The sequence below is a fragment of the Pleurotus ostreatus genome, assembly GCF_014466165.1.
Source record: "Pleurotus ostreatus strain PC9 chromosome Unknown scaffold_6, whole genome shotgun sequence".
NCBI classification, from domain to species: Eukaryota; Fungi; Basidiomycota; class Agaricomycetes; order Agaricales; family Pleurotaceae; genus Pleurotus; species Pleurotus ostreatus.
This window is the reverse complement of record NW_023503161.1, coordinates 2,442,767-2,467,238: the sequence shown is the minus strand read 5'-3', so window position 1 is coordinate 2,467,238 and position 24,472 is coordinate 2,442,767. Positions and strand designations below refer to the sequence as shown.

At 51.9% G+C, this 24,472-nt stretch overlaps 10 protein-coding genes across 10 annotated transcripts; 5 read left to right on the top strand and 5 right to left on the bottom strand.

The window, feature by feature from the left end:
* Positions 1 to 563: 563 nt before the first annotated feature.
* PC9H_009004 (uncharacterized protein) lies at positions 564 to 1,793 on the bottom strand (the record flags this gene model as incomplete). Its single annotated transcript, XM_036778511.1, has 6 exons — positions 564 to 761; positions 819 to 940; positions 990 to 1,254; positions 1,317 to 1,565; positions 1,617 to 1,648; positions 1,685 to 1,793. 6 exons carry the CDS (start codon positions 1,791 to 1,793, stop codon positions 564 to 566), a joined length of 975 nt encoding a protein of 324 aa, XP_036629939.1.
* A 948-nt stretch (positions 1,794 to 2,741) lies between these two features.
* On the top strand, positions 2,742 to 3,509 carry PC9H_009003 (uncharacterized protein; the record flags this gene model as incomplete). The annotated part of the gene is made up of 4 exons (XM_036778510.1): positions 2,742 to 3,067; positions 3,122 to 3,293; positions 3,340 to 3,445; positions 3,493 to 3,509. 4 exons carry the CDS (start codon positions 2,742 to 2,744, stop codon positions 3,507 to 3,509), a joined length of 621 nt encoding a protein of 206 aa, XP_036629938.1.
* A 647-nt stretch (positions 3,510 to 4,156) lies between these two features.
* PC9H_009002 (uncharacterized protein) lies at positions 4,157 to 5,609 on the bottom strand (the record flags this gene model as incomplete). Its single annotated transcript, XM_036778509.1, has 4 exons — positions 4,157 to 4,709; positions 5,205 to 5,276; positions 5,334 to 5,503; positions 5,553 to 5,609. The coding sequence occupies 4 exons, from the start codon at positions 5,607 to 5,609 to the stop codon at positions 4,157 to 4,159; spliced, it is 852 nt and encodes a 283-aa protein (XP_036629937.1).
* A 1,465-nt stretch (positions 5,610 to 7,074) lies between these two features.
* PC9H_009001 (uncharacterized protein) lies at positions 7,075 to 7,719 on the bottom strand (the record flags this gene model as incomplete). The annotated part of the gene is made up of 2 exons (XM_036778508.1): positions 7,075 to 7,615; positions 7,679 to 7,719. 2 exons carry the CDS (start codon positions 7,717 to 7,719, stop codon positions 7,075 to 7,077), a joined length of 582 nt encoding a protein of 193 aa, XP_036629936.1.
* A 3,071-nt stretch (positions 7,720 to 10,790) lies between these two features.
* On the bottom strand, positions 10,791 to 12,452 carry PC9H_009000 (uncharacterized protein; the record flags this gene model as incomplete). The annotated part of the gene is made up of 3 exons (XM_036778507.1): positions 10,791 to 10,818; positions 11,022 to 11,118; positions 11,186 to 12,452. 3 exons carry the CDS (start codon positions 12,450 to 12,452, stop codon positions 10,791 to 10,793), a joined length of 1,392 nt encoding a protein of 463 aa, XP_036629935.1.
* Positions 12,453 to 12,730: 278 nt separating this feature from the next.
* On the top strand, positions 12,731 to 14,271 carry PC9H_008999 (uncharacterized protein; the record flags this gene model as incomplete). The annotated part of the gene is made up of 6 exons (XM_036778506.1): positions 12,731 to 13,050; positions 13,108 to 13,216; positions 13,271 to 13,423; positions 13,482 to 13,672; positions 13,758 to 14,089; positions 14,141 to 14,271. 6 exons carry the CDS (start codon positions 12,731 to 12,733, stop codon positions 14,269 to 14,271), a joined length of 1,236 nt encoding a protein of 411 aa, XP_036629934.1.
* Positions 14,272 to 15,696: 1,425 nt separating this feature from the next.
* On the bottom strand, positions 15,697 to 17,196 carry PC9H_008998 (uncharacterized protein; the record flags this gene model as incomplete). Its single annotated transcript, XM_036778505.1, has 4 exons — positions 15,697 to 15,884; positions 15,936 to 16,651; positions 16,703 to 17,003; positions 17,064 to 17,196. The coding sequence occupies 4 exons, from the start codon at positions 17,194 to 17,196 to the stop codon at positions 15,697 to 15,699; spliced, it is 1,338 nt and encodes a 445-aa protein (XP_036629933.1).
* Positions 17,197 to 18,464: 1,268 nt separating this feature from the next.
* Positions 18,465 to 21,199, top strand: PC9H_008997 (uncharacterized protein; the record flags this gene model as incomplete). Its single annotated transcript, XM_036778504.1, has 6 exons — positions 18,465 to 18,765; positions 18,812 to 18,938; positions 18,986 to 19,057; positions 19,750 to 19,848; positions 20,583 to 20,919; positions 20,966 to 21,199. The coding sequence occupies 6 exons, from the start codon at positions 18,465 to 18,467 to the stop codon at positions 21,197 to 21,199; spliced, it is 1,170 nt and encodes a 389-aa protein (XP_036629932.1).
* Positions 21,200 to 21,221: 22 nt separating this feature from the next.
* Positions 21,222 to 21,887, top strand: PC9H_008996 (uncharacterized protein; the record flags this gene model as incomplete). The annotated part of the gene is made up of 2 exons (XM_036778503.1): positions 21,222 to 21,330; positions 21,403 to 21,887. 2 exons carry the CDS (start codon positions 21,222 to 21,224, stop codon positions 21,885 to 21,887), a joined length of 594 nt encoding a protein of 197 aa, XP_036629931.1.
* Positions 21,888 to 23,286: 1,399 nt separating this feature from the next.
* Positions 23,287 to 23,881, top strand: PC9H_008995 (uncharacterized protein; the record flags this gene model as incomplete). The annotated part of the gene is made up of 2 exons (XM_036778502.1): positions 23,287 to 23,699; positions 23,749 to 23,881. The coding sequence occupies 2 exons, from the start codon at positions 23,287 to 23,289 to the stop codon at positions 23,879 to 23,881; spliced, it is 546 nt and encodes a 181-aa protein (XP_036629930.1).
* Between the last annotated feature and the right edge of the window lie 591 nt (positions 23,882 to 24,472).

Below are 24,472 nucleotides of genomic sequence, written 5' to 3'. Positions count from 1 at the left end.
TCCATGGTGCGTCTGCTACATCCTCCTCCGACATTTGTACCTGATTCAACTTCTCCCTCTCCTCCATCCGTGTTCTCTCCTCCTCCCTTCCTCCTCCCTCTCGTTCTCGTTCTTACTCGCTCTCATTTTCGTTCTCGCTCTCTCCTCCCTCCTCCTCTCTCTCTCCTCCTCCATCGTTGTCGTTTCGTGTTTCGTTCGTGTGTCCCCTCCCGTATTTCCCTTGCTCCCGTTCCCGTTCCCGTTCTCGCTTTCGTTCTGTTTCGTATTTTCAGTCTCGTCTTCGTCCCCCTCTTCGTCCCATTCCCTTACCATCACCCACTAACCTACTAACTGTTCGCAGCCCGCAGCCGCAAACACCCGCAACACCGTCGATGCCCCCCGCCTCACGCTCGTACTCATGGCGCGAGTCAATCGAGGTGGATGCGTGTGGCGAATAGGGGCATTTGCGTCGACGGTGCGTGTCTTTCCCTCCTTCCTCCGTTTCGCATTTGTTCGTGTCCCCGCTGGTTTGTTCTCCCGCTGGTTCGTTCTCTCCCCCTCCCACTCGGTCTCTCTCTCCTTCCTCAACTCTTCGCTCGTCTCACTTCCCCTTCCACGTCCCATTCCTCTGCTTCGGCGAGCGGTATTTTGTACTCCTTCATCGGGTATCCCTCTGCCCCAATCGCGGCGTAAAGGTCTGTATTGGGATCTGGTTGCGGCGGGCCTTCGATCAAGTCGCTGACGTCAAAGTTGGCGTCGCCGACGTGGTTGTTGGAGGAAAGCTAGTCCCAGTCAAGAATACTTAGCTGAACCTTGAAGGCCGTCTCGTATTGCCGAACTTGGGACAGAAGCTTCTTGTCCCAAACGGGGTTGAGGGAGTGTCGAATGACGCGCGTACGGAATACCTTCTTGCCGAAGGAGATGACTACAAACGGGTCTATGTCCCACCCCGTACGCGTCACTGAACGGAAGATAAGATACTGATGTGTAGCACGAGCAGAAATACTCACCATTCTCAAGCCTGGGTAGGTCGTCTGCACCATGGATCTCCCGCATCACGATTCCAACGATATCATGCGACGCGCCAAAGTAATACTCCCCGTGGGTCTTGTTCTTCCTGAATCGCTTCCTTTTCCCAGCCGGCGGGGCGCCAACATCGAGGTTTGAGGACGAAGGCGTGGTAGCGGACGGAGTGCTGGGGGTGCTGGTGCTGGGAGTACTTGTCATCACAGACGACAAAGTAATATTCGACGACGACGCCCGCCTGAACTTCGTCTTCGGGATGAACCCACTAGACTTCGCGGTCGTAGGGACCGGCGTGGGGGTGGTGGGCGAACCCAAGTCCCCATAGATGCCGGGAGGGCGAGACGGGGAGGGACCGGCTTCGGCCCGGAAGTCTGAAGTTTCTTGATGGCTGCCTTCTCTTCGGAAGGGGTGGGCGGAGTCGGCGGTGAAGATGCTGCGGTGGTATAGTCTGAGACTTCTTCTGTGTCGTCTTCCTCATCTGAAGGCTCCGAGCTTAACCCGCCATCGTCCTCTAAATCCAGTGCAGCGTTGTGTGGTCGTACAGCGACAACGCCGTCGGTCTACGCGATCATGAGCGAATGCAACGTAGCGCAAGAAGCGAACGTAATCACCGGCGGAGCAGAGACGCGGAGGGCCTCGATCGCTTCACAAGGTCAGAGAAGACTTCCTTGAAGTCTACGGGCAGCAGCATTGGGCGATACAAACCCACGCTTAACCTTGACTGAACCCGTCGCGTGGGTGTTGGCTCCCTCTTGTTTGAGTTCAAGGTTGCGTAGAGCATACCACATGGACGCACACGCCCCGTGAACGCGTGCGCTGCGTCTCGACTCTTACGCCTCCTGTCTTTTCCCAAATCCGAAACCCTTATTAATCGACAATCAATCTCTTCGTTTCGCGGGTCGAACTCGTCAATTCGCGCGGTCTTCACAATTGAGACCTGGGAGGGTGGGCGATGGGCTTGAGTTCAGGTGGAGACGTGGCAGTGGGAGTGGAGACAACAATGATGGTGGTATTGGGGAAAGAAGTTGACGCCGCTCGCGAGTACGATTAGCTCCCTTCACTTCAGTCTGCGTGAATGACCGGTGAAATTCGAGGTCGCCGCGAGATGTGCTGCAGGCGCCATGAAGCCGCGCCGTGTGAGAGGGGGAACAGCTTGAGGGATGATTGACTGTTGCGGCTTTGGAGGCAATGATCGTCATGATTCCTGTGTTCGTGGCATTGGGTACAAGATTTCGGGCTAAGTTTGTTGAACTCACAAGGTCATGGGCGCACCCGCGCTGTTCCTACATCCCTAAGTGTCCACCCCACGTAGACCCCAGGTTTGGGGATCGCCCGACGTGTCAGAAGTCGACGTTCACCCCCAAGCCGAGGTAGCAATCGGCGTGGGCGAAGGTCGAGTGTCGTTTGTTGATCTCGAGAACGATTAAGGATAAGTTAACGGCGCGCATGAAAAAGGAGTGAAAAGAGAGCAAAATGGTACATAAGTAGGAAGGGCAGAGGCGTATGGAGGGACCATAGAGTCGTACAAAGAGTGAGAGAGTGTCCGTGGGATGAAAAGACAAGGAAATCGCGAATGGTAAGGTCCATGCGTCGAGGGAGAATTGGTAAGAACCAGATTATAGTCGGCGGTGCGAAGCTCCATCGCCGACGATGGACGAACATGCGAAGCGCCGGAAGTCCAAGCTTCAAATTCAATCTCAGCAGCCTCAACGTCCGCCATCTCCACCACCATCGATATGGTCGAACGCAAGCACGAGAACGCCGCTTCTTCAGAGGCCTCGGGAGATCAAAACAAGCGGGTGAGGCGCTTGAATACTCCCTTGTTATTGAGGGACTCCTCAACGCCTCAGCCTTCTCCACGCCAATCTCCAGGCTCCCCCACTCCTCCCCGCCCAACACCACGCTCGCCAACACCACGCTCGCCAACACCACGCTCGCCAACACCACGCTCGCCAACACCACGCTCGCCAACACCACACTCCCCCACTCCTCCCCGCCCAACACCACGCTCGCCAACACCACACTCCCCCACTCCTCCCCCCCCAACACAACTGTTGCCATCGTAAGCTCCTCACTAGTATTTTCCGTACTGCTTCTGATATTCATTTATTTGCAGGAATGTCTGGCATCAAACCATTATGAAAACGACTGCGATCACAATTAACTTGCAAGGCATCAGATCTCCAGACGAGGTGCACCTGAGGTCGCAAGGGAGTAGTCTCCTCCTTGATGCGAGCAACGCAGACATCAACTACAGGTGGAGGGCGAATTTTCGCGGCCCAATTAGCGTAAGTTCTTCATTACCAAGATATGGAGCTGTACTGAGCAAACTAGCCCGACTTCGTATTTGTGGGGCTGGTTGGGGAGGAGCTACGAATCATGGCGACGGCAATGATGTATAGAGACGACGAATACGAACCACATGAATACCCCGTAGCTGGTGAGTCTCGCCCCCCATCGCGGACATGGTAACTAACTTCTACTTAGCTCAATCGCCATGGTAGATAATATCTACCATTCCCATTTCTTGAAACTCACTCGCACTCGCACTCGCACTCGCACTCGCATTTGACCTATACGGCGCTGTTCTGAATCTGCATCTTGCTATCTTGTACCCATATCATACATACTGTATACTCGTATTAATCTACCATTTCTTGTATTTACACGTGTATCCTCGCCTCTTGAATACACACTGTTGGAATCTTGTCATCGCTGTCAGAAATGCATTAATGAAATTCCATGTAAATGAGAGTAGAAAGACGACGTACGAAGCAATTGGCATGGGTACGTCGATACTTGTTGAGCCCAACTCCGAGAAACTTTTGGCCGTGGAATAATGCCAGTACTAGGCCCAGCAACACCACTAGGCGCGTCAGCGGCTGATGGAATTTGTTACCATTGGTGGTGAGCAGTATCGCAACGGGCGACTTAGGGCTTGAAGAGTCTAGCTGAGGTCCCGCGGACCTTCCAGACAAAGTCCTCGTAGGCGTCACAGACCCCGGTACACCTCCACCAGGCGCAGACGCGGGAGGCATTAATTCAGGAGCAGCGGCCACATTGGCTGGTCCAAGAGGAGGCCCCACAAACGGCTCGGGACAGAATGTGATGGCGACTGGTCCAATAGAACTCGCCGAATCGACTTCACAGTCTAGCGAATAACGTCGGGCCTCTGCCCAAGATTCCTCTCGACGTCATCGCCATGTGCAACGCCCTCGAGAGTCCGCCAAGCCCGCTGCCTGGGTGACGTGGGAGAGGGGTACCTGTCGTTGGCGGATACCGCGAATTGGCGGCCACGGACAGATGGCCTGGCTCGCTTGGCCTTTGGGAACCATACAGCAGCACGGCAACGGACGGTGGAAGATGGGAAGTAGGGTACGTACATCGGGCCTTGCGACAAGACAGTCGGCTTTGGCGCGTTAGGGTGAGGCATGAAGAGACTGGTTCTCGTGACAGAGTCGGGATGCTTTTCACCCCTCAATTCAGCGAGCGACGGGCGAAGGTGCGAGACCGGGGGAGCCAGTAATGGAGTGGCTGGAGACTGGGGTGGAGGAGGGGCCATCTCGGCGGTCGCGGAAAGGAGAATGGTGTCAGATGATGTCGAGTTCGCCGCGAAAGAGTCTAAAGGAACGGGGACGTAGTCCTCGGGATGTCTTCGAGTGTATTGTCGATGGAATCGTGGGGGTTTACCAGTGGTAGTCCAGCTGAAGCGATGTCGTCATTTCCTCCCTTCCAGTCCTTCTGAAGACCTCCTTCTCCCGCTAGTTCAGGACTTTCTTGCCGTTCATCACCTCCCTCAAAATCTGCGGAGACGAAGCTCATCAGGAAAAACCTCCTCGGTATAAGGCGGCACAATTGCCCAGAATTTAACACAATATGTACATTTGCGGTAGAATTATCAAATTGGGAATGTTGAATAATTGTCAAGAAGTTACGGGGCCCCCCGCCGCATCAATGTACATCTTACATTCAATTCATGTCCAATTCACCGACAATTCATTGCCAATCTTAGCATAATGTATACTCAAAGATGGCATAATGACATATTGTAACGAAAAATTCTGATAGATTGCTCGTTATTAACACAATAATGCCACTATCATTCAAGTATCGTTGCAAGTAGTTTTCAGTATAATGAATTGGGATTGTATTGCTATTCTACGGTAATACAAACATATACAATGAGATATCAATCTGACACCTCCATGATTTCGAGGTCAAGATCTGCGAGAACTTCATCATGCAATGAAGCTGAGGCATATTGGCTTCCCCTGATATAGAACGCGATGAGTCATGCTTCATCAAGTATTTGTACCCAGCGCACTCACCCCACTTCCGTAAATAGCTTGTGCATGAGTTTGTGATACAACACTGGTTTCGAACGAAGCATCTCGAAAAGGCTGTCCATGTGGCGACGGTATGGTTCGACCCACGTTGTTCCCTTGAGCTCGATAGTTGTATTGCTGCCGGTCAGCAGCTCATGTAGCCGGATTTCAACCTGAAAGCTAAATGAATGGAGTGTGAAGAAAGACAAATAAGAAGTGTACCATTGTCATGACAAAGGCAACCATAAATGGACTGATCTCACGTTCTTCAGGCTCCATTGTGGATGAGAAAGAGTTTGGGTACTTTCTACCCACACCGTCACGGATAATACAGTTGAGAAACCCGGTTTCTGGGGTTTCTCCGCGTAACTTTGGAAACCCCTAGCAACAATGCAAAGTTGAGCGCGTGGTTTTTTTTAAATTTCTGCATTTATATACCGCAACGAGTATGCTACGCTACTAAGACGCGGTGTAGGTTGGGCACAAACAAGTAGCTACATTCCCTGCTTGGGGGCTTAGAGGACCCTGGTTTATGACCGTGAAGGCTTGATCCAGCAAGGCCCAAAATGTCTGAATGGATATAGGCCAAAAGTGTCTGATTTGAACCCGGCCCTTCCCAAATTTCGACGAAATGTCCATTTTTCAGAGGAGGCCCTGCGGGCCTCACAATTTGTCTGAATTTTCGGTTCAGGCCTTCTGGGGCTCTCAAAATGTCTGAAATATGGTATTAGGCATCCCGTGGGCTCTACAAGGCTAGTAGATGCCTCACGAAAGCTTTATACAGTGTATACAGACTCCCCCACACACGTAGCTCCCATTCTACCCTTCCGAATCGTCCAATAACCATGCAGTCTTATTTTTCTTCCTTGATAGTACCATTACCTTTGCTAGCTTCGCTTTCGATGCATATAACTGCCTATATACTTCCCAGTCTTGCTCCGTCAACTCCATCTCCATGTTGCTACTTGAGTTTGCAGGTTTTAACGGGGCATCCTTGAGCCTGGACAAGAAGGCGAGCAAGGGAAGGGTTGCAAAGTGACGAGTAAGGAAATGCGATGTTGTATCCGTGATGGTGCTAAATCGCCGCCCTTCAAGCCTATCCATGACATTGCGGCAACATTGAAGGCTTCTGATTGTGACACATGTCGACCATTCTTACCGCCGCCTTTGGCATATAGCACCACAACTGTAAACATAGTCAGATGCAGTCCGATGTTCTTGAGATACACGACACACAATGTATGACGAGCAACCCAACGTCGGCACCTCCACTGAAAATGTCCGAAAATGGATCCCGCCTAGGGACCAAATCCCAAAAATGTCCGAAAAAAGGACCAGGGTGTTTCACCTTTTTGGGCGTAAAATGTCTGAAAGTCCTCAGGCCGAGCGGCCTTCAGCCGCTCAAATCTGAAATCGGATCAGGGGGCTGACCTATTAACCAGGGTCCTGGGCTTAGCCCATCCAAGCGTCGGCAGCGAGGGTGCATTAAAAAACCTTTTGGTAAAACCCTGTGGGAAAAAGCCGCCAGGAAAAAGCTACCTGCTGTACCCGTTTGAGACGGGGCGGTGGGGACGTTATGGAGTGGGGCCGACGAGGAGTAGTTCCGGGTGACAAGCAGCGAAGTTGACCTGTGGATGATGGCATCAGCGATGTTGGGACTATGTGACGGGAGGCATTAGGAGAGCGAAGGGAGAACGGGTAAACTTAAGTGCACGGCGCGTTTTGTAGGTATACTTAGCTAGTATCAATCATGTCGTCGGAAGGCAGTTGAGTGTTGAATGAACTTAGCGATAGCTGCTAATCCTTTTTGCGTGCCGAGTAAGAAATCGAGGGAGAGTGACGACGATGCTTCCCTAAGGATGTGGCGAGCATGTTCATGGAGAGGGCATTCAGTGAGGACATGTGCTCTAGTTTGAAGTAGTGTGTCGTCGCATGGACACGACGATGGTAGCCGAGGGACAAAACAGGAGAAGTACTCTCCGACGAACGCGTGACCGAGGGAGGCCTGTATGGTGTGAGAGTATGTGCGACGGTTGCCGGTAAATGTGCGATGGAACTTGGCAAGTTTGTAGGACGGGGGATGAGTAAGGGATAGGGCCGAAGGTGATGTTTTAGCAGATTCCTTCCACTGCTTCACCCATTGTTCCAGGGCTTTGGCTTTGGCATTAGCTTTAGCCCACGCAATTGTCGATCCGATGAAGGGCCTCTGGGCTGCTGCGGCCTTTGCTAATGTATCTGCTCTCTCATTTCCTCGAATTCCCGAATGCCCTGGCGACCAGGAGACACTAACTGAGAGGCCACGGTGAGATGATAGTAGTTGGTCGATGTTTTCTCAGAAAACAACTGACGCATCCTGCGATGGGTGCGGGCTTGTGTCGTAGATGGCCATGATCGCCGAGGTGTTGTCAGCAAAGATGTGAATACGTTTTACAGTTGGGATGTGTTGAACCACGTCTCGCAGGCGCTGGGAGGCACGAGCGAGGGCATACATTTCACCGTCGAAATTGTCTGAGCACGTGCCTAACCCAAGAATCCCTTGGGCTATTTCTCTACCTAGATGAAAGACAGTAAAGGCTGCTCCAGTGCGTAGTTCATCACCTACCGGGTGTCTCGAGCCATCTGTGAAGACATTGACGACTGAGGGGTCCGATCTTGCATCTGCTTCGCATTTGCAAATGTTTCTGATTAGCTGTTTGCGAACATCGCTATCTGTCGGGGCGTAGCTAGAGAACAACAGGCAATGCCCCCACTTGTTACCCAGTTCCCAGGGTGGGGTGGCGTATGGATTGGTACGTTCATCAATATCGAGCGAGAAATGGGCTCGAGTTGCCATAAGCTGCAGATTGGTGCCTTTTTTCCGACTTTTGGAGCGTGTCGGGCCTTGGACTGGGCCGTAGTTCCATGGTTCTGATAAGCGTATGACAGGCTGGGCGTGCCGTCGTAGCGAGCGGAGGCGGATTGCTGCATTAGCAATGGTACGCTCCAAGAGAAGGGGAATCGGCAGAATTGACCCAATATGATGTAGCGCTGCAACCGGGGAGGTGCGGAAGGTCCCTAGAATGAGGCGAAGACCCGCGTTTTGCACTTTGGTCATTTGTTTAGTTAGCCCTTTCTGGCGTATGCCGGTGTACCAGAGAGGGGCGCCGTATGTGAGAACTAGGAGGACAATGGTCTTGTAAGCTAGGCGGCGATTAGCATGATTCATTCCTCGCACGGAATTGCCGAGGACGTTGAGTGCTTGCACCTTTGACATGGTGCGGTTGCACATGACGCGAACATGTTCTTTAAACTCGAGCTTGCGGTCAAGGAAGAAGCCTAACCACCTCATGATTGGGTTGGGGAAAACTGTTAGCGAGTTATCTGGCGCAAGGCGAATGTGAATAGGGAGTAGGTCTGGAGACTTAGCTCTAGTAAAGTGCATGATTTCAAATTTCCCCTGGTCGACCGAAAGGCCGGCCGCTTGGAGAGCACCGTTAATGGTTTGAAAGTCAGCTTGAAGTTGGTGTATGTTATCTGCAATCGACTTGGAGAAAGCCACCAAAAGACCATCGTCGACGTAAAAATAAAGTGCCGACGTGTTAGACCTTATCGACACTTCAATTACCGGGCTAGTATAAAGCGCCGCGAGGATTGGGGAGAGGGGAGAACCTTGAGGGATCCCGACTGAGCTAATCGATGGGTCGGTATTGAACCCATTGATTCGTATGGAGATTTGGCGATTTGAGATGAAACTTTGAATCCACGCTCGAACCTGGGAGGGGAAGCCAGCCAGACGTAGGACTTCAAGGAGGCGACCATGGTGAACGTGATCGAAGAACCCCTTAATATCAAACGCTAACGCTGACGCAGTTAGTCCTTTTTTCCAGCCTGACTGAATATCGTGGACGAGGGTGACACCAGCGTCTGTTGTTGACGAGTGGTCCCTGCACCCAAACTGGTTAGTAGGAATGAGCTGATATTTCCCTACATCAAATAGAATGCGGCGGGTGACCACCTTCTCCAGGAGCTTGGAGAGGCATTCCAGTAGCGAGATTGGGCGATACGACCGAGGTTGAGACATGTCCGTCTTGCCTGGTTTTGGGACAATGGCAACGATAGTTGCTCGCCATGCCTTTGGGTGATGTCCAAGACGGAGGCAGGCGTTGAAAACATCTGTGAGAAGACGGCTGCACATGGGAAAGCTCCATTTGATGAGGCGATAGCTGATTTCAGACGGTCCTGGAGCAGAGACGTTAGATGTGCTGTGTAATGCGTCACTTACCTCATCTACCGATATTGGAATAAAGTCCCTAACGGGCTTGGCTTGCGGATCACTCTCTTGCGAGATGTCAACTTGCGGCGGCACTGGCGGAAAGAACACAGTCCTGAGAGTTTCTCCCAGCTCAGCTGGGGACGCTGCTACACCAGTATCGGTGATGAGTGGCGGGACACAAGTCTTGCGCTTGCCTGCAGACCAGTCTGCCAGACGCCACACATTATCCGGAGTAGCTGTTTCAAGAATACTATTAGCCCATTCTTGCTTAGCCTTCTTGACAATGCGGTGCATGTGGTTGAGGAGCTTGGGCTTGTCCTCCCAGGGGGCATTGCGCATCTCCTCAACTGCTTTACGGCAGTCCTCGTTCCACCACCGTGCGGCCTATGCCATTATGGGCTTGCAATCTGGCATACAAGCATTAGTAGCCTGAACGTAGCACTCAACTAACCTGTCCACGAGCTGATCTAACTCCTGAGCTGTCTCTGGATTCCTGTAGCCGGCTGTGACTTCTCGAATACGGGCCGAAAATTCTGCTGACCACTCTTGTTGCTTCTCTGGATCCAGCCGCTTTCCCAAATCGGACGGAGAGTCTTCTTCGACTGGCGGTGGGAGCTGAGCTGTATAGACGATGGCATTGTGGTCCGAACCAAATGAGAGGTTCTCGTCGACAATTGGCGCACTAAACATAGACATGTCCACGGCCGCACGGTTAATGAATACGAGATCGATAATTGAATCACGCTGTCCGTCGGCGCCGAGTCTTGTACGCACGCCCCTAGGATTAGCCAGAAAGAAGAGATTGTCGGTCGCCCATTCCAGAAGGTCTTCGGCAGACTGCTGGTTGGCAGACGGGGGAATTGACCAAGCCGAGTGATGGAGGTTGAAGTCGCCAGCTACTACTGTTGGCACCGCAGGACTGAGAGGAAGGAATGACAGCATTGTTACTGCTTCAGCTTTTGCACCATTGCCGCCGTTATAGACGTTTACTGTAAGAAAGGTTGAGCCGCCGTAAGTAATTTCAACAGGCAAAAGATTTGGATGCTTAGCAATGTCCGGGCGGGGAGTTGCCTTGAGGCCTGCCACATTGTGTTTGACATATGTCGCGACCTTGGGGCACCCAGGCGCTAGAGGCGCGAATGACTCCCAGGCTTGCGAGGCTGTGAAGCCATTAATGGGCCGACCCTCTGGGGACGTGTCTGCCTTATCTAATCCGATGCGGCCATACCATGGTTCCTGAAGAAGAAGAATGTGAGTATCAGTCAAGTGGTTAAGCATAATGTGGGTGCGCGCCGAGGAGCGCGCTATGTTGAGCTGCACAATTCTCGACGGGGGGAGGTTGTTCATGCATCAACCTGCATGTGTGGTGGGGCAGGGGGGTTTTGTGGCTGTCGTTGGGGCTGCAGTGCCATTTGCGGAGGAGGGGCCAGCGGGGGAACAAGTCGAGGGACGAATTTGCGCTTTTCCGGGCAGCAGCCATCTGTGGCCCAGTGTTCACCCTCACAGTTGGCACACTTAGGCGTGCATTTACATGAGCTGGAACCATCTTTGAGAACCGAAGGACAGTAGACATTGTGTTCTGTCGTCGGATGCCTTTGCGCACATTTAGCACACACATGCGGCTTGGCACATAGCTTTGCCGTATGGCCGAGGCCTTGACATCTATCACATTGGGTCAGCCTGGGCTTTTCTCTCCAAGGACGTACCGGGGTGTGGCGCCCATCCATGAAGATGGGGGTCTTGAATAGTTCTTTAAGTTTTGATCCATCCGGGTCCTCAAATGCGAAGACAACTGGCGCGACTGGGGGCAATCCTTCGGCTGGGTTGGACACGAAGCGAGGCTCCTGGGTTATTTTGAGGCTCTTGATGATTGGATTGCGCCTGAGGAGGACACCAAGGGCCTTGGAGTCCCAATAATGGCCATCAAAGCCTACGGAGGGTACCCTCGAACAAACTGCCTTGGACCATTTCGTGTCGTGCGATATTATGACCTCGTCGAGGCCGTGATCTACAATGGGATGTAACAGATTAATATGATTATATACAGTGTTTGGATTAACGTGGGAGGGGAAGGTAAGAATTATGTTACCGCTGCGGTTCCATTCCGCACCAAGAATTTCTAAGCCGTCATTACGAGCGGCAGCATTATTGCTAAAAGCGTGGTTGAGAGCATGGAATAAAACATGCGAGGATTTGCGTTCGGCTTCGGGGGGTAGGCGACCTCGGAAACGTACAACGAACTTTGTGTTTGACTTCGAAGCCGGGGCCAGGCCGACGGCCTTAGGTTGCTGGGCTGGCTTGGGTTGACTCGAAGGAGCTGACTTAGCAGCTGATGCATACGACGATGGGGTGGGGGCTTGTGGCCGTGAGGTGGGCGTGATATTGGTTGAGTTGGGGACGGAAGAAGGGAGTGGGACAGATCCGAGCCGCCTTTCCACATTTGAAATCCGCGAGGAGAGATTAGCCTCCAGGCTGAGGAAGAGATCCTTAATCTCTGATTTGAATCCGTCAAAACCTTTATCTTGGGCCGGGGCGGGCGCGCTAGGTTGGGACATGAAGATGTCATCGTCAACCGACACCATGCTGTCGATCTCGCGTAGTGTGTTCTTGAGTGCTTTAGCGACGCTAAGGACCTCTGCTACTGCATCGCCGTCATTGGTCCAACCGAGCGTGCTTCTGGCACCGTCTACTATATCGCCAAGCAGCTCTACGCAGGCCCGACTCCATTCCGTGCATGACATATCTCGAGTGCCCCCACCCCGACGGATCGCCGTAAAGTAGGCGCGACGAGGCGTGGGGGGCGGCAGGGCGTTGTTTGATTCGATTCTAGCACGTTTTCGCGTAGGAGTTGCGTCGACGCGGTCGGACATGGGGACGTAGAAGTCATCGAGGTTTGGCACTGATTTCGGGTCTCCGAACTCGGATTCGAAGGCGCTGGGCGGGCGAGGAGGTGGAGTCTGCGGTAGCAATTGGGGCCAGGCCTCAGTGGTTTGAAATCCACCGCTTGGCTGGGCGTTAGAGGCCCCGGGGTTGGGAGGGAATTGGTTAGCTTGAGGAAGCGATATGGTGAAAGCGTGGGCGCTAAACGAGCTGGTGGGAGTAAGAAGCCAAAAGGCGTCCGCACGTGCTCGTGGTCCTTGTTCGGCAAATGCAGCCGTCTGGCGCCTTCACCTGTTATCACCATGAAGTTCCAAAGCCCCGTCGCAGTCTTTCTCCCTTTCCTCGCCGGCGCATACGCCTCCGTCGACGACCAGCTCCCCATGGCGGACACCCATCATCAAACTCGTTTGAACCCCTTACCTCCTCGAAACCAACTTTAGCCGACCTGCTGACAATTGAATCTTCTGCGTCCATATTTTACTCATACGCACGCGAACTCGAATTGTGCGCGATCTTCTCTGATGAGGGCGTCAACAGCACGCTGCTCGTTCCAACGAACAAGGCCGTTATGGCACTACATCGGAAACCGTGAGTCTTACTACTCCGCTTACTTCGTGTCGTCTCAAAATTCTAACGGTGGCCCAGGCATCAAGGACCTGAAACGGTTAGCGGCGACGTGACGATATCCGAAGAGGAGTTTGATAGTATATCGAAGAGGAACGTCGAGAAATGGATCTCGGCTCATATCATACCAGTACGCCTCTTTCCCCGAGGGACGATCTCAGAATAATTCATTTGATTGACCCAGGAATCGCCTATTACGCTGGAATCGAAGACTTATCCTACACTTCTGCACCGAAAGACCGTGTCGTTCACAGCTCTTCCGAAATCGGACCCGAAAGCAGCTGAGTGGACTCGGGTACTCGTAAACGGCGACGTTCATATCATCGGGATGAAAGAGGTACGCTAGAGCTTCGCCTACACCAATGGTCACCCGTCAATTATCCCTACGCTCGAAGTTATCATTGCCCAATCTTTGGCGAAAGCAAAGTCGACAAGATGACGCCTCCAGCATCGCCGCAAGCTCGATCGATAATGAGTACGAGACAGCGCAGGCCGAGGGCATGGACTTCGAGCTTGTACGACCCAGCTTCAGCCACCTTCATTCCGCAAGAACCAGCGAAGATTCGTCTTTCGTGAAGGACGGAGGGTCCATCGATCTAGGCAAGCCAGAACTGACTATTGGTGGACTCTTGCGAACGGGTAGTCCTGCGATGTCTTTCTCGTGGGCATAGGCAAAGGGAGCTCCGGTGGATTGCGCTGATGTCGTCCGTACCTGCTTCGCAAGCGAGGAAGAATAAGAAGGTGAAGAAGCTTCTAGTAGAGGGTGTCCCGTCCTCCGTGAGGTATCTGGTGCGGATCCATCTGACGGACGGGAAGGCAAAGAATGTGCCGAAGGTATATGAGCAGTTGGTGAAGAGGGGGCATGTACCGAGCTACAAGGAGATCGAAAGGGACGTGCAAGCGTATATTCGAGAGAACTCCCAACCCCCCACGATGAGGGAGTCCATGATGTCGTTACTCGAAGCGTACTTGACCATGGTTCCAGATGTGCAATATAGTCGAGGTGCGTTTTGATTAACTCGCCTCTTCGTGTTTTCAACTGACCGTGATGTAGGTCTAACCTTGATTGTCGGGAATATCCCGTTGTTGGCACCTGAGGAAGACAGATTTTGGACGTTCGTTTTCCCTGATGGACTCGTATCTTCGGCCCTATTTCTCCTCGAGCAGTTCACAGATGGAGGTTGACGCCATGCTGTTCAGCCGGGCACTTGAGGCGAATGATCCTCAGGTGGCCAAGAAAGTATTCACGACAATGTCCCTTAATCCGACCGCTATCTGCTTCCCTTGGTACGCCGCAGCCTCTCCTCGTGATTGCTCCGTACTCACAGATCGTAGGTTTACGGGATACCTGTATATCGTATTCGGGTAATCGGTGAGAAATGGTGGAGGAACGGGCTCACCTTCGAACAGAAAGAGATCCCACACTCGCTGAACGTACGATGAAGGGAGCGTGTTGACGAAGAGGGAGGTTCCTTGTTCGCGTCGGTCTCGCCCTCATCAGCACCTGCCGTCGACAAATCCTAGAAGCTACAAGCACAGAGGCCGTCCTCCAGCTACTTCATCATCCACCCTCTTCGCTTCTCCTATCTTCCCCCGACGCTTTCCTTTCTCTCTTGAATTCCTTCAAACTCAAAGACGACTACTTTCGTAAACAAAGGATCAAAATGGAGGCTCAAGTAAAACACCAAACACTCCGGGCGCCTGCGACTAGTTCACTCCCGAAATAATAGCTTTGTTACCATACACAACGGACCTTTGGACATTACCTATCTACCTTTCATCTACCTCGCAACTGCTATCGAAGTTCTCCTGTTCTTGTTTACACTCTTATTTTCTCTGGGATATATATTGGTGCCCGAAAAATGGACGATGATAGACACACTACTAATCTACAGTGTTGCTGAACATACCCAGAGGTTTTGAAATTCACTCCCATCCCTTATGCTTATCTATTTCGTGGAACCACTGTATTATTCGTGTTCATTGTCCGTAGACACGCAAAATATTGTATATATACACAACATGTACAGACAGAATATCCATGGACTTCGACGAGGATGCGGTGATATCGCTCGTGAGCAAGTAACAGAATCAGGAAGAGTGACCGGAAGGATAGCAAAGTGATAGCGATATGGTGCTGGGAAGGGGAGATATAAACAATTGATCATGAGGAGTTGTAAGGTAGGATGGTCGATTGCGATGCGTGTGAGGAGGCGTCGAACGGCATAATGATACATGAGGGCAACGGCGGCGATGACGTTGAACGATGTGGCGGCGGAAGGTATGGCGTAGAGGGAGCCCTGCTGGCAGCGTGTGGTAAACGTTCGGCGGCGGCTAGTACAAATATGAACAAAAGAAATCCGTAAGGTATCGTAGAAAATCCGTACAAAGTACATAATAAACAGTACAAGGAATCCTTTCGAAGATGCACATTGAATAAAGTAATGGAAGATGATATGGCACTTTTGGTCCCAAAGTTGAAGCGATGAGAGGGATGAGGATGGGGAATATGTGGGATGTAATGATATCATCGATGCAAGGTATAACCTGAACGGCGAGACGAAGCGAAGGCCAGAGCCGAGATGTTGTGGGTGAGGAGTCCACCGCCGTTCATCGCCGGGTGTAGTATTGCTTGTCGGGGAAGTTGAAGAGGCGTTTGCCATTGTTCTCGACTTCGACTTCGATGGTGACTTCTTTCTCCACCCCATCAACCATTTGCTTAACCTTCCTCTTCTCGATGGAGGGCGGCATCTTCATTGGTTGATAGGTAGGAACGTTGTCATATGACCAGGATCGTGCTAGAGGACGATAAGAGACTGCGATAATGCAAAGAACACCACGCTACTCACTTTCAATGACAGGACGCCTGTATCCATAAGCTCCATCCTCTACTTGACTTCCTTTGGAAGAGGGAGAGCGAACTGTGGAACTCGAAAGGCTTGGGCACGATCCAGTGTGATCCCGAAGCTTGAGATTGGGTGCAAGAAGCTTCCCCTGTGCTAGCGGGTGCACCAAGGGTCGTTGTTTGGTGGGCGCCGATCGCGACTTGCCTGACGCACACGATGGAGTAAGTGAACGAGCGCGGACGAAGGACGAGTGATAGTTATAGAGGAGGAGTTCGTCTTCGTACGATCGGGGCGAAGGTGCTGGGGTGGGAATAGTGGAGATGTCCTTCGTCCCAACTGTTGAGTAGACACCCTTCGAGCGATGAGCGCAAGCGTTGTGCTTGCGGTAGACTTCTTCCATTTCCGGACGCGCAGCCAAATCGGATGGATTCGTGTCAACTAGGCCATAAACCGTCGCTCTCCATGCATTCGAGCCATCGGTCCATCCGCGAATCTCCTTGAGGGGCTCCGGCGGGGCGATGTAGTTGCCGTATTGCTGGCGTTTGCGGGGCTCTGGAACGAGGCTGCGCAGCATCTTCTTGGCGTCGAAGGGCTTATGAGGTACAGGGGGAGAGATCTCCCATTCGTCTGCAGACGAGGGTGGCGAAACCGACGCCGAAGTTACAAGGGGAGGCAGAGGGGGAAGTGGGGGAAGAGGCGGAAAACCGGAGCGTGAGCTGCTGGAGTTTTGTGAGTCGACTGTAGAACTGGAAGAGTTGGTGGAAGCGGACATGGGCTCCGGAGAGCGTGAAAAGGACTCGCGGGTGGTAGCGTTGGCAAGAGGGAGTATGTCGGATGAGAAGTGCATGTCTGCGACTCTGCATTCATCAGAGCAGTAGAGCGGGAGTGGGGCGGGGTTGATCACCAATCGAGTGCGCGGGGGTTGGGCCTTTGAGTTCGTCTTTGTCTCGACGGCGGGTGTGGGTGGCGGAGGTGGCTTAAGGGCGCCGTTTGGCTTGACGCGGCCCGTTCCCTGAGCAAAGCCGCCAGTCGTGCGTGTGTTTTTTAACTTTTTATCGTTGAGTTTGGTAGCTGATGGCGGGTAGGAATGAGAAAAAGGAAGGTCAGTAGAGCGGGCGGGGCGGGACTCACGAGATGACTGAGGCGAGCTCGGGGGCGGGGCGGGAGCGGGAGCGGGGGGTGCGTCGAGCGGGATGGGGACGAGGTAGCGCTTTGGGATGATTTGTCTGCCGCATACGGGACACCAGGAATCGTCGTAGTCCATGTTGGCAGAGAAAGTGAGAGGGGCAGTGGGAATATCGCCCCCTTCTCTTTATATATAAATCCTCAAACCCTTTTATTTATTTATTTATTTATTTGCGTCCCGATTCCCCGAAACAATCACAGTAGCCGGTTGTCTTCTCAGACGTAATACCACTACTACCTTCACTCCCTTCGTCGTTCTATGGTGCTATTCACCTAGTCACCGCAAAGTTGGAACAACTGAAATAGCACCTTCAGATTTCGTCCAAATGACTATTGCTCTAGCCAAAATGCTCGTATGCTTGAAGGGATCAAACACTCTAGAGGGATTTTCGATAGGTTCCAAACTGACTGAGTTATATTTTTGCTGCGACCTCGATTTTGCGCATGCACGTGGCATGACCATATAAGGCAGGTTAGTCATCAGGGACATCTCAATATGGTAATAGATAAGATAACTACTGGTCGAATTGTTGAGCAAGTCGCTCGGGGATGCGTCGGTGCGACTTGTACACCGTAGAGCTGTATTTACGCACATGGGTCTGTGCATCCTTTGCGCCAAGACCTCCTCTGTATGCATCCATCCACTGGTACATCCTGTGCTCCCATTTCCGAATTGTTGACACATCCACGGATTGCAGAGCCTTCGGCATGTTCTCCTGGAGTGTCGTAAATGTGTAGTCACAGTGTTCGCGAAGGTAGCGCTTGACCGCGCCCCAGAAGAACTCGATAAAGTTAAGTGGAACTTGGGGAGAAAGATGCAGTGATGGCCAGCAGCTTCAATGACCTCTTGGACGAGGGACTTCTGGGCCATAAAATCCGGCTGAAGATCGAGAATGTGTTTTGCGCAGCACTCTATAGCATCTGATGCACATCGTGGCTTACACTGCATCAGAAGGCCATTGCGCCATAGCCCACGCTCAATGAGGACCTGCTTCATCCCTTTCGGCTGGTCAGGGAATTCAGGATGATCAAGTGGAAAGACCATCCGTTGAGGTATCTTGTCCTCACCGCGCATGAACCATCCATCCTTCGAGAATGGCCTTTTTCTTGTGAGACATAGGGATGATTTTCGTCGGTGGATGGGGTGCCCAAGGAAAACTTGTCTAGCTACACATTGTTCCTTACATTTCGGTACAATATTTCAAACATTTGGCAGCGCTCCTGAGCAGTCCCGAGCTAACCTGCATCGTCCCTCTGCCCCGGCTACTAAATAATTTTTCTCCCAGCTTCGCCGGGTGATTTTGCGCCTGTTCCAACTTTGCGGTGACTAGGTGAATAGCACCATACATGTCGGTCGTGACCAATAACTTTCTTCGATTCAAGCCCTTGCTGCTCGACGAGGACTCTGACGACGATGACATGCGGTCTACCGTGTCCTCGCTCTTCAGCTCTCCCAGCGACATCGATATGAGCTCAGGGACTTCCTACACCACGGACTCGAACAGGTCAGACTCCCCAGCACCTTCGGTGCTGTCCATGACCTCGTCAATGGAAGCAGCGACATTCAAGATTGAGTACGGTCGCGCGATAAACAGCACCTCGGACGTCTATGGCTTACCTGCAGACGACGAGGAGCTCGATCGTTTGGGTGGGTCACTATCTCGCTTTCGTAAACGTAACTTGATGCCGGTTAGATCGACAGCACCTCCTCTTTATCCAGGTCATGGGTAAATGCCCACGCGTGGTTCGAGAATATCTTACTCCAGCTTTCCCTGGAGACCTCAGGAATGTCCTGGACTTGGGATGTGGAAGTGGAACATGGTGAGTGCTTCAATTGTGGTCACTTGCTACGCTGAGCTTTGCGCTAGGATCATGGAAATAGCACGCGACTTTCCCAATTGTGACGCTGTGGGCGTGGACTTGGTCCCAATGCAGTCCCCGTAGGTATTTCCTCGCTGATGCCTTTCTCACACACACTCAATTGCGCAGAGACATGCCTTTTAACTGCAGGTACGGCACTCTGCCTCTTTATTTTATTTTCATTTTTCTCGGTGGCGCGTTTCACTTGGACCGGGGTCCAAGTTGCCTTTCGAAACCACGTCATTTCTGTTGGCGATCCGTCGATCAGCTGTTTGAAGTTGTAATCACCGCGAAGAATTGCTTTACGCACTGCTCACTGATCCATGCCATGACACACCAGGCCGATCTGGCTTTGGCGTTTGTACAGTAGGGCTGTCGGCGGATGTTTCTGTTTCCTCCTTCCAGTTTTGGGCGTGTTCGAAAGACGAAAGCGACGCTCCTCGCGGCGAAGGTTTATTATGACTTGGGGCCAGAAATAACTCCTTCGCGCTGGGTTTCGAGGGTCTGCTTCCCTTTCCTAGACTCCGTATGCTGCTCGTGTGGACCTGGCCATCCGTTGTCGTGACCGGCTTGTAGGTCGCTGCATTGCCCAAGTCCATCAGTTCTTTGGATGCCTATTTCCCTTCAGAAGTGCCCCTTTCCATGTTTTCAGCATGGTGCTTGTCTTGGCAGCCCGCTTGCTGTATCTTTTGTGGGATGTTTTCCTCTCGGGGTCTATTCTTTCGTTCATCATGCTGCGCCACTCCGCCTCTCATAAACACGTAACTGATAGCCCAAACAGGAGCGAAGTCGATGACATCAACCTCGGCCTGCAGCACTTCTGCGACGACTTTGATTTCGTCCACGCTCGGCTCATTTCGTCTGGGGTAAGGTCGCGCTACATGGCTTAATACGCCGGCTGACTCGGCGATCAGATCAAGGACTTCCCGGCGCTCATCCACGAAATACTATCGTTCCCACAGTTCTTGAAAAAGTTTTGGGACCTCTCAGGAGGAATATTTTTGTAGTCTTTCCAGACCTTCGTTTCTCCTCGGGTTTGGCACAAGCCTAGTTCACATATATGGCTAGCTTGTCGATTTTTCCTGAGTGATTTTTGATTTAATTGAAATGTACAATGCGATGCCGGCAGACGTCTTCAGAATGCACCCACTTCTTGAAAAAGTGTGAATGATCACAGATATTTGAGTCTCCGCAAACCGTGCCGAATCTGCCGAATGTCCAGAGCGCAAGGTCAAGATGTTGCGCGCCAAGGTTCATCGGAGCTGTAATTGATAGGAGCTCATTCACGGTCTCCCCTCGACATTGAATTACTGCTCATGTACGGCAATAGATAACAAATTGAAGAGGCCATTTTACATATATATATACTCTTCATGTGTGACATGAATATCTCTTGCTGAATCCATTGTGCCAGTATCCTAGCATCATATAATGGGTGAAACCTACACTAACCAAAATCCCTACTGTCAATGCCTTATTTAATTTGACCAGGACTTCGGGAATATGTTCCCATAGCATATACCTACACTATATTAAATTCACGAGCTCATACATGTTGTGGAGAGTTCAAAAATCCCATTTTTAAGAACTGGGTGCTTTTTCAAGAACTGTTGGAACGATAGTAGCACGGACGCTGAAACCGGGAGGCTACATCGAGCTGATGGAATTCGACTTCCACTCGTACAACAAAAGGCTTCAGCAGATATCTGTGCCGGTTGGGGCTTTGAAGCAACCGTGGTGGCCGCGGTGGCTCGCGTACGCGGAGACGGCGGTGGATCAGCGTGGCGGGACCCCGGATGCTGCGAACCACCTGCAGGAATGGGCTGAGAGGCATGGTGCGTTCGACGAGGTGATTTACCAAGACCACTGGATCCCGACTGCGCCGTGGTGCATGCAAGCGCCATGGAAACATTGGGGCGATGAGATGCGCGAGGATATCTATGTAAGGTTGTCGCCATTGTGTTGTTTGATGCTAATGTGTCCTGCAGGCTTTCATGGCTTCTGGAAGGGTGCCGGAAAGTGTTGTGAATGAGCTGGAAGAGAAGGCGACGGAGGAGCTGGGGGGCGCGAGGTATGGGACGTACATTCGTCTGCAACGGGTGATTGCGCGCAAGCGGCAGGGTTGGATTGCGCCAGAGGTGGTCTTCGAGCAGGAGCGGCTACGTCGGCAGCAGGAGGAGGAGCAGCAACAACAACAATCTTTCCAAGCCATGACCATTTAGAGTACTGATTTCCTCGCTGTCTATGCTTTCTTGCACATGTACCACATATTGTATGGACGATATCTTGGAGTCTGTCACAGGGGGGCGTGCATACGTTCATCGTATCAAGACAATTTTAGCTGCACTTGTACGTCCCCCCTTCCTTTCTCTTCCCCCTTCCTTTGTCCTAACGAATTCTTCTTTGTAATTTCTTCTTTGTATAGCATGCGACTCCTACACCTCCTGCGCCGGTGCCGGTGACCCCAAGTTCTGCCTGTCCGGCTCGCCACCCCAGACGGCAAATGCGTGCAATCCTGCTCCTCGAACACCTTCTCCACCACCCCACCCCATCAACCACATGGCACGTCGTGCCACCCTGACTGCTCAACCAGTGCACCGCCTGCTCGCCTGCCCATCCTCGCCAACGCCGCTGCTGCCCCCACCTGCGCCCGAGCGCAGTTCCTCGACCCCATCCCGTTGCCCACGACGCGCCCACCGTCATCACGAACTCGTCCAAGCAGGTGCGGGAGGGCGTAGTTCCACCATCGACTGGTGCGGGGTGGTGGTGGCGCCTCAAGCGCGCGATTTTGTGGGGGCGCAGCGCATCGCTTTTGACGTCACGGCGCAATATCCTGCGCAACCCGCCCCGCATCCAGCCACGGCGCCGTCGGTGGATGAGGAGGAGGCTGGAAGTGCTGGCAGTTGGTGAGAAGGGGGAGACGTTCTTCGGGCATCGCAAGAGCCAGCGTGTTCTACGGGGCTCAACCTCAAGCACAGCGAGCTATAAAATCAGCGAGCCGTTTGGGATGACGCACGATGCAGAGTCGATGAGGCTGCAGAGGCAGCGCACAGTGGAGGAGGCGGCGGGGTGAGAATGAAACTGATATTACAGCCGTTTGCAGATCGATAGAGACTCTTCACTCCTGCTTGTTTATACATTGTTTGTTCCTATCGGAAACCTGAGCGCGCCAAGGCTCAACTAAGTCAGGGCAGCCTATCGTGTCTATCCCCACTTCGCCCTCTACAAGCAAAGAAATTACAGAATTGACGACAGTTAGCTGGACAGAAAATACACTTATTTCGTTGAGAGGGAGCAGCCAGGAACCCGTTACTGACCTAGTTTTCCTGCCAAGACTTGAAGAGAGAGGTGAGAGCTGCGAAGAGGCAGTATGTGTCCTACTAGAAGAGCCTGAGCAACGTAGATGGACGTGGTCTGAATGCTACAGTCGAGGACAATCAAAAACAGCAACTTTGATGGAGCCGGACTGGGATTTTTTTTTTGGCCAAACTGTTGACGGATTCATAGTCAAGGACACCGAAAGAGCTCAAAAAACAATGTCCGAAGTTTTTCCCACGTAAAATGGGTGTGGCCAAAATTTTTGGACCAAAAATTCGAATTGTGTGTACCCCTTTTGGGGATTTTGAGCCCTACTTTCGCCCCAAATTCTAGACTATAGAAATTCTTTCCCCAATGTGTAGTCACTACTGAGTCGCAAATTATCTCTGATGCCCACCCACCCTTCGGCCGGAGTTGAGGCCCCCCCAAAATGGTAGTGCATGTGACATGAGTCACATGCAGCATCCCCCGAGCAACTTTGACGAGCATACTGTAGAAATAGTAACTTGGCTTAGTGGGCCGATGCCTGCGGCACGGCGTGTACGAGACCGCTTGTCATTGCCCAGTGCGAGTGATCTCTGTCACTTTCATCGCATATATTGCCAGCACAGGTATCCCCTTCACTCTAAAAGGTTGTGTTGGTGTATACAGGTTGACATTCATAAGCCTTTGACAATCTCTCTTTGTTTTGATACCATCATGAGTCCACTGTGCTGACCCTGACTTATCTACAATAATACTGGTAAAGTGGAAGTCATGCCAGAATATCATTCCTTTCAACTCTAATACCAACACCTTTCCTGCCATTTGAAACAGCATATATGGCTCCGCAAACCAAAAACTCTCATCAAACACAAACCCCACTATGCTAGGGTGACTGCGACACCAGGGGCTCAAAGAAGCTGTGCATCGAGGATGGAGGAAATGGTGAAGTAGTGGAGCTTGTCATTCAAGTGACAGGGATATTGGCTCAGCACGAGCTTCCCCCAAGATGTCGACCTGTGTAAGCCTGTTTCACCATGTGAGGTACGGCACTGACCCATGGGTGAACAGAGACAAACACAAGAGGATATTCCTACGACAGCATGTATCATTAACTGGTCACGGAGCCCCTTCCTTCACGGCTGCTGTTGAGAAACTGACACTGCTAACACAAGACTTTGACCGCTTCTTGGAGCCGAAGGCATGGACTGGATGGACACCTACCATAGAAGACAAGTGCTGTACATTGGATGCTAATAATTGGTTCTACACCCTTGCAAGGAGTGTGCCTGGGGCGGTGGACATCACATTCGTGAAAACAACAGATCCAAGAGGTTATTTGGAGAGAGCCAAAGACAACGACTTCATCCATACTGCCGATAATGTTGTGGAGTACTACCAGTACGACAAAGGAAAAAATCTGTGGGTCGAGTTACGACAATGTTGATGGACTCACTAACCTGTACGGCAGGTATTTAGAAGTTGATCCCCGCACTTTTGTAAATGGCGATATTGTCGAAGCCCACTTGTCGTTTCTGATGGTGAAATTATCCACAAAACGTCAGGATGACGCTACGGACACCTCGTCCCTCGGGAAATATTGAATGTTGGTTGTGCTGAAGGGGCTCACATGTTTGGCAAAGAACGGCCACATCGTGAGCGAAGCCTTTTTCGGTAGAATTGAGGATCTGACAAATCACAACGGTAGATCTCAATGGGATTGCCAAGGTCAAGATTGATGACCTTTACGAAAAGACGCAAGCTGCATGAGGCTCAGGAGAAGGACGACGAACAAATGGACAAGGTAATTAGCTCCTCAATGAAAAGAATGAGCTTCGGAAGCTCGGAGGACCTCTGAGCGGGCAGAACAGAGCGGCTAAAATCACACATGTATTAGTACAACATTGAGTCCGTAAGAACTCAATACTAAATTGATACTACAAGGCAGAGATATAAGAATGGCCAGAGTCTGCAACTGAGAGCATCCAACATGCATCCCTGATGAAGGGATCTCGATAGCCGTGGACGGCGCGCACGGTGCTCGAATTGAGCTTAATAACCCATGTTATTTCATCACCAACAAGATGAGGCAAGGGCGAGAAGACGGCCAATGTGTTAGCTTCCTGTCAGTTGGCGACGGTGATCCAGCCCCTACGCTCATACTTGGACTTGGCGCCATGCTGATCACCACCATC